The 7,783-nt window shown below is 44.1% G+C and overlaps 1 protein-coding gene across 1 annotated transcript; it reads left to right on the top strand.

Annotated features, from left to right (window-relative positions):
- The first annotated feature begins 566 nt into the window (after window positions 1–566).
- On the top strand, window positions 567–6,146 carry LOC130485124 (trefoil factor 2-like). The gene is made up of 3 exons (XM_056858236.1): window positions 567–696; window positions 2,409–2,558; window positions 6,073–6,146. The coding sequence occupies exons 1-3, from the start codon at window positions 567–569 to the stop codon at window positions 6,078–6,080; spliced, it is 288 nt and encodes a 95-aa protein (XP_056714214.1). The 3' UTR covers window positions 6,081–6,146.
- Window positions 6,147–7,783: the final 1,637 nt, after the last annotated feature.

Below are 7,783 nucleotides of genomic sequence, written 5' to 3'. Positions count from 1 at the left end.
GCAATATGATTCTAGTCCCTATGATCTTGCCCAGATAGGTATTTATAGCAGGGAGTTCATGTCAGTTACTGGTGTACCCAAAGGGTACATTCCCTGATTTCAGCAGGCATAACTCTCTACAAATGGAATGCTTACCAAAGGATCTATGTTTTCATGGTCAGTGAATTCCTAATTGCTCAAATGTGTGGAACCGAGGGAAAGTGCCACTGATGCTTCAATAAGAGCCAGCAGAGACGTTATACAAATGATATGATGACTATGTACTATGTGTGTGTGTGATACTGTCATACAGTAACTATGTATGTGGTGTAGTGGGTAGAGTGGTGGAGTAGGATTTGGGAGGTGCAGATGGGAATCCTCATTCCATCATGATGGTTCACTCAGTGATTTTGGGCTGGTCACTCTCTAACCTACCTCCAAGCATCATTGCTTTGATGATAAAATGGAGGAGGAGTAAGAAATGTTGTAAGCCACTTTGGGTCCCCCCTGTGGAGAAAAGTGGGGTACAAATAACTAAAAAAATTTTTTTAATGATTTTGTTTTCAACAGCTGCATGCCGATGCCATATGAATCCCAAAACAAGGGTCAACTGTGGATTTCCTGGAATCACTCCCCGGCAATGCAGAAATGCCGGGTGCTGCTTCAGTTCAGAAGTCCCAGGAGTCCCCTGGTGTTTTTTTCCAGCTCACCCCACGTGTAATATATCTCAGTTTTTCTATTTTTGTCAATAATTAAGACTCCATCTTTAATGTTGTGTAATACAGAAAACCTACTAACATGCCTAACGATTGTTACCGAGAACACACCCTGTATTCAGCTTGGGTTACATTTTATTTGAACTGTGGGTTGATCAGTAGCAAAGTTCACCCCAGTTTGGAGCATTTGCCAGCATAGGCATGTAGGATAGGTTCAAACAGCAAACTTAGGTTTAAATAGCAGTATGGACCACAGTCAACCTACATCATGGAGAAGAGATGCTAGGCTTTTCTCCTTTAGCAAAGTCAAATCTTCCCTCTCGTGAGGCACCCACCAGCACTGTGTGTAAAAAGAGGATCCATTAGGCTGCCACATGCAGAGTAAACAGAACCCAAATTACAAAAGTGAATCCACTTCGCAAAGCCATTGGTAAAGTGCATGTGTGAATGGGGCCGTTACATTCCTACAAAAGTAATAACAGCAGGTTGGCGATTCAGAGGTGAGCCTTTTGTTTTGAATTCAACATTTTGGTGTATATCTGAGTACACTAACTTTGAGTTTTCAGTGCTAGCACTTTAAAAGATTGAGAAAAGGTCTGGTTGTGTAATGAAACAGAAGGGTAGCACCACACTAACAAGAACAGAAACGGCACAGACAAAGGTGGAAGACGCAATACTTCATATGAGAGAGAAGCATCGGATCCTGCTGGGAGGGATCCAGGTTTGCGGACCTGTGGGGGGGGAGCGGGGGGGACGGGGGGGCTGGGTCCTGGCTTACCGGCTGCCGCTGCCGTTCCGGTGGCGGGGAGATGGCACGGGTGGGCCCCAGGGCCCTAGCCAGCCCCGCGGGTGGGGGACGGGCCCAGGTCCTACGTGGGGCGGCCGGAAAGGGCAATGGTGGCTGCCAGCTCCCGTCCGCCCCCGCGGCCGCCCCCCTTGGATGGACTTTGCGGGCTCCGCCGGGATCACGGGCCCTGCCAGGGTCCAATGGGGTCTGTGCTGGCTGGCAGGCCAGGGGGAGGATAAAGCGCAGCCCCGCCCCTGGCCACGGCCATTCTCCCCCTTCCACGCCACTTGTCCCGCCCACCCTCCCCTTGGTTTCTGGGGTTTGGGTTGGGTTATCTGTCACAACTGATGGTTGGCGGTTTGGGCATGGGGCCGGATCCAGTTTGGGGGAAAGACAGCCTGCGTGCCCCACTTCCCACTCTGGGGACCCTAATAAGGGGTTTTGGGGGGAGGCCAGGAATGGTTAAGCCTGGCTCGGGGGCTGCAGTTTGGCCTCCCAAGTGGCAGTGGACCACACAGTTGGCTGCCGTCCATGTGGGGCCCGGCATACTGCCATCTCAGGCTGCGCCCAGCAGGCGGGTTGGGCACAGGATGTTGTCAGCTGACAGATGGGGCAGCTGATCCCTGGATCCTGCCCTTCATGCTTGCCAATGGCTAATGCTGTAATCAATAAAGTTGTGGCCTTTTACCCCAGCAATGGTGTACTAGTCATTCTTGGTTGGGACATGCAGGTCAGTTGCCAGGGTATGGGTTTCCCCTGGGGTGGTGGGAATTCCCCCCCCCCCCGGTACTCTTCCCCCCCATAGGGCTGGGGCCGCAATCTGGACTCTGTGTTTATATATGGCATTAGCAACTATCTTGTAAACCAGTGGAACTGTGGCAAACATTGGGAATAGGATCCACTAATTTTCTTTGTTCTATATATAGATAAAAAGGTGTGTCCTGCTAATGTGAGAGCCAGAAAGAACTGTGGGTACCCAGGAATCTCTGCTAAAACATGTGAGGCAAGAGGATGCTGTTTTGAGTCTCACCCTCCCGCTGTTCCTTGGTGTTTCTATCACGTCCTGGTAGCACAAGGTAAATGGACAAACACACACTTATTTTTCTCTGTGAATAAACTCAGCTGACGTTCTGTAATGGTGCATGTATTACTGCTAATTTTCTAGCTCATACGATACCTAGGGATGTGCATTTGAAAAAATGGTATTTTTCAGATGTGGATGTTGGGAATGGTTTCCATACTGGTATTATGGATTGTTTGGGTCCCCAATGATATTTGAGGATTCTGGGGTTCCCCCCTGGAATTTTGAAAATTCTGGGGTCCATTATTATCTATGGGGGACTCTTTCCTGGGGCCTGGAGTAGCTGGTTCCTCCCCAAAAAACAAATGGCATCAAAATAGCAGAAAACCTAGCACTGGCTGTCCACCAAATATCCCCTTAAGTTTCAAGTGGATTGGATTAAAAGGTCCAATTCTATGCCCCCCCCCATCCAAGATGCTCCCAGCCATCCTAATTATTTCCGTTGTTTCCTGGGGGGAGGATTCCATGCTTTCTTTAGGGCAAAGAAGCCAATAGCCAAACACACAAGAGCAACAACTGTCCCAAAGCCTCCAAATGCAAACAGAACCAAGGAAGCCAACAGAACCAATGTCAAACCAGAGAACAGGAGAAGCCTTGGAAGTTGCAGCTGCCCCTTCTCCACTGGCACTTCTGTTCCCTCCCACCCCTGTAAAGGAGAAACATGTGTGTTTTTTCATTGTGAGGTTGGTAAGAACAACATCATTTGCACTGTGCAAAACAGAGATTCCCCTATCCTCTGGAAATGCTTCTAGAATGTGGAGGAATATGCTAACTACCAGCTGTGGGTACCACTGGAGCCATCTCCTGTGAGTGGCTTGAGGCAGACACACCATGTCCGAGGGAGGCAGAAGGAGATGCCCAAGGAAAAAGAGGTTGAGACGGCAGCACCATGGAGTGCACCTGCATCTCCTCCTCCCGTGCCACCTCCAGCTTCTACTCAGAAGGCCTGCTGGACTCTGGAAGAACTGGAGAAGGGGTGCCCAATATTTTCTCCAATGCCTTCACCAGCCTCTGGGTCTCTGGAGTGAACTTGAGAGGTTGAAGACGTTTGTCCCCCAAGTTCAGCCCAAAAGACAGTTCAGGCTGCTCTTCCTGCTGATGCTGGTGCACAACAGCTGGAGGAGGGGCAGCCTGAACAGCAGATCCCTGCCCAGTGCCAGCTCCTACCTCAGGCAACTCTGCACGTGGTGCTCCAGCTGCAGCCTGAATGGAAAGGGCCCCTTGCCCAAAGACACAACACAGAAAGATCCTTAAAACAACTGTAGAAGAACAGTTGTAAAACTAGAACCAGAAGAAAGCAAAGTTTCTCATTTTTAAAACAGTAACAACTTGGAAAATCCATGCTCAAAAGCACAAACCCTTTACAAATCAAAAACCTTTTAGAAACAGAGAAAGTGCCAAGCAGTTATTTTTTTTAAATAAAAAAACAAGCCAAGAGAAGAGAATCCAGCAAAACAACACAAGCTTTTTAAGAACAGCACAACACAAAATTAAGGGGAACTATTTTTTTAAAGAACCAAAAAGAAAACAAAAGCTCCCCCTCAACTGCAACTTCCCCCCCCCAGGAAAAACAAACAAACAAACAAAAAAACATACAAAAACTTGAAATGATATTTTAAAACAAAGTCTACTGTGGGCAAACCAATCCTGAAGATGTCCAGGCACAGTATAAGAAGAAGGTCTTCCAAGGCAGGAAGCAGCATTCATCAGACAGACCAGAACAGCGCTCCAAAAAATCTAGCCCTGAGATGGAGTCAAGCTGCAGCCGGGGCTTCCTTTGCCCACGCTGGGCTGTCAGAGAATACTCATGACTGGGCAGACAGTTAGTGTGCCCCCTAATGTCTGATCCCATTGCCAGGGAGAACTGCCCACCCCACAAGGGAAATCTGTTAATTGGAGGGGAAAAAACAGGCCTGGGAGCCTTAAAATGCTGGTCCTGGATATTCCCAAATATTTCTGGAAACATTTGGGATCTGATTACCAGTCTTCCAAGAATCTTGCATACTTCTCTGGTTGCCCAAATATACCTGAAAATTATGGATAAGATATTTTTGAATATATATTTGGACCAGAAATGTCTGAATGCACATCCCTAATTATACCTTGCAGGCTAGTCATTTATGCCAAGCACCATGTACAGTAAACTTAGTACATTCCTTTGCTTTTTCTATTGATCCATGTAAGCTTAGGATGTGAATTACATACTGATGTTTCAGTTCAAACTGCAGGCATAAAGCAGGTCTCTGATCTGTTCACATATGAAGAGGAAAATAGAAAGGCACTTCATAATATCACACCAATAATCCTGCTGAAAATGAAGCCACTGTGATAATAAATACATTGAAAATGAGGGTTGCTATTCTGGACAAAGTTGTGTTTTCCCAAGCCCGCCAACTTCCATATATGCTGTAAGAGTCACAGCTAAGATGCTGCAAGATGCAGGAGAGACAGTCAAGATACATAGTGCACCTCTGAAATCAGAAACAAGTCATTTTGCATGAGCAATTAGAGGGAGATTTCAACTGAGGTCCTCATTCTCCTTGCAGACCACAGATCAGCCCTCATGTGTTCCCCCAGGTCCCCCTGTTCCCCCAGGAGTAACATTTCATGGACATTAGCAGGCTGTAGTGGGGGTAGGGATAACAGGAAAGTTCTGTTCCACTGGTAAAAGTGCCTTCCGTCAACAGCAAATGACCTTCAGATCCAACCCCATCTATAAGGGATATCTAAGCACCAAGAGCACACTTGATTCCACGCAGATGTGGACAATCATAGCCACAATTATGTCAGTGTATGTCAAAGATAACGTGGCTCTGCTGAGCACTGGCATGCATCTAATGTTCAACCAATCTGCAACATGGTGTAGATCATATCAGCTAGATGCACATGGCAAAACTGGCCTACAGAGCAGAACATACACAGATGCAGCCTAAATGCATAACTAGGGTAAAGACTGTGGCATGGGTGTATTGTGTGTGCTGCAATTATTTTTAAAAATCAAAGTCAGTGTTTTAGCATGTAACACATGTTAGTGACTCACTACTACCAGGAACTTGGATTGTATTATTGGCCATTAGAGTTGCAGTTTTGTATGCCAACCCTGGTAGACCTTCAGAATTTTCAGTTTAGCTGTCCTGGAAGATCTACCAGTCAGATTACTGTATATAAGGAGAAAAACATGGGCTTGGATCCAGCCAGCTTTTACACTCCATTTCATCCAATTCCTCTCCTTTCTATAGCCCCTGTCCTACGTGGCTTTTGCCCACGCAAGTGCAAAGAACCCTAGCATAGCCTCTTTGTATGGTCAAAGGGAACCCTTCTGGCTTATTTCATTAACAGAAAAGCTGGTTAGTGGAGGTAAAGAATTTGTTGATAAAAACTTGCAATTATGCGTCCATGAAAATTTTAACTATACTTTAAAATAAAATGTCAATGTTTATCATACTGTCCATATAGAAGGGGAGAGCCCTGTTCCTTATATTTGTTCTTTTCCTTTACTTTTTTTCCAGAGTGTTAAAAAGAAGTTTTAAAAAGAGACTTTCAAAAGGAACTTCCCATCAACTGAAACATTCAAACAAGAAAGTAATGCATTTTGTACACTGAGATCAAATGATTTAGATTTCCAGGTCACTTTGCCTTGTGTTCATGTCTTATAATGATGCATTTAGTCACAGATTATTTTCTTTTCAGTATTTTAGTGCTTGGCAAAGCAATAAAATAATCAAAAGCCTAAATATTAAAGATGTAACATTCTTTCTGTTATGCAACTAAGGTTTGCTTCTTGTATTACCATTTATGCTGGAGCCAGTGTGGGACAGAGGTCAAAGAACTGGACTAGGATTTGGAATACCCAGATTTCAAGTTTACAGAGTGACCCAATAAATAGACAGCCTATAACCATTTTAGTCTCTAAACATTCTAGTAAAAACATGCCATGTCATTTTAATTTACAAGACACATATTTGAGAATTGAATTATATCTTGTGCACATGAAGAACCAGTTTGCCAGCAGAGAAGGGTGGAATGACAACATTACAAGTTATGAAGTATTAATGTTCTGACAAAAATACTGAAAGAATATAAAAATGGGTATTGGATTAATGAAATCTGCCACTTCCATCAGAGGAAAAGAATCTAAACAGATGATTGGTCTGAAATACCTTTGCCCCCAAAGTAATCAAAATCCCTCTCCACTAGGAATGAAAATATTGCCCCCATGGAATTATTGTCTATGAAAATGAACACATAATGGTTATAAATTAGCTAGGCAGTCTGTAATGTTCCTCTTTGCAGCAGGAAGTCCCAGATAAAGTAGTTGGCAGTTAATATGTCTTTGGCAACAAGTATTTCAGCCTTAAGACATATTAACTGACATCTAGAATGGAAGTTTCTGACATGTAAGCATGAGTAAGATGTAAAGTATTAACTGACAGGTTGCCATCATAATCTACTGTCCCAAAGGAGAATTATAAACGTGCTCAATTCATTAAGATGTCTGCACAGGTAAGGCTAAACAATTTGATTTTAGATTGGGATCTCTTTTGTTAGATTTCGTACACATCATCATCATCAGTACATCTAATTATCAACACGGATACTTAAATCCTGAGACTGGAGCCATGAATAGACAAGATAGCTCTTTTGTAAACCTGAGAAAAGCCCCAGGTTTGCAGAAAAATCTGAAATCTCAAAGAAAAAAAATACATTAGGGGTTTAACTCCTCAATAGAAGTAGCACCAGCAGCTTTAAGAAATGAATGCCTTCAGTGGTCATTGCTAGGCAACCACAGCAGTATTGCTATCTTTTAACCCTTTCCTTTTATTTCAGGCTCTTTTGACCAAAGGCCTTAAGCGCAAATACATAAATTAAAATAAGTTAAATACTATAGTATACAAATTTAAAATGGACAACAGGAGTAATTTAGGATTCTTAAAATACTTAAACATTAAAATCAAGATCGTTTGACCAAAATTTTAAATTACTCTACAGACACAGCAGAGACTGCAATAGTACTCATGTCGCTCTACAGATACAACAGAGTTCAATTGCCAAAGCGGCCATTTTTCTCCAGGTGATCTGATCTCTATCGGCTGGAGATCAGTTGCATTAGCAGGAGATCTCCTGCTATTACCTGGCAGTTGGCAACCCTACTCCCAGGGTCGTTATGAAGATTAAATGGAGTGGAAGAGAATGATGTCACCTGCTTTGGGTCCCCATTGT

The sequence above is a fragment of the Euleptes europaea genome, chromosome 12, assembly GCF_029931775.1.
Source record: "Euleptes europaea isolate rEulEur1 chromosome 12, rEulEur1.hap1, whole genome shotgun sequence".
NCBI lineage: Eukaryota > Metazoa > Chordata > Lepidosauria > Squamata > Sphaerodactylidae > Euleptes > Euleptes europaea.
The sequence above is the reverse complement of the archived record's forward strand: the minus strand, read 5'-3'. Positions and strand labels throughout refer to the sequence as shown.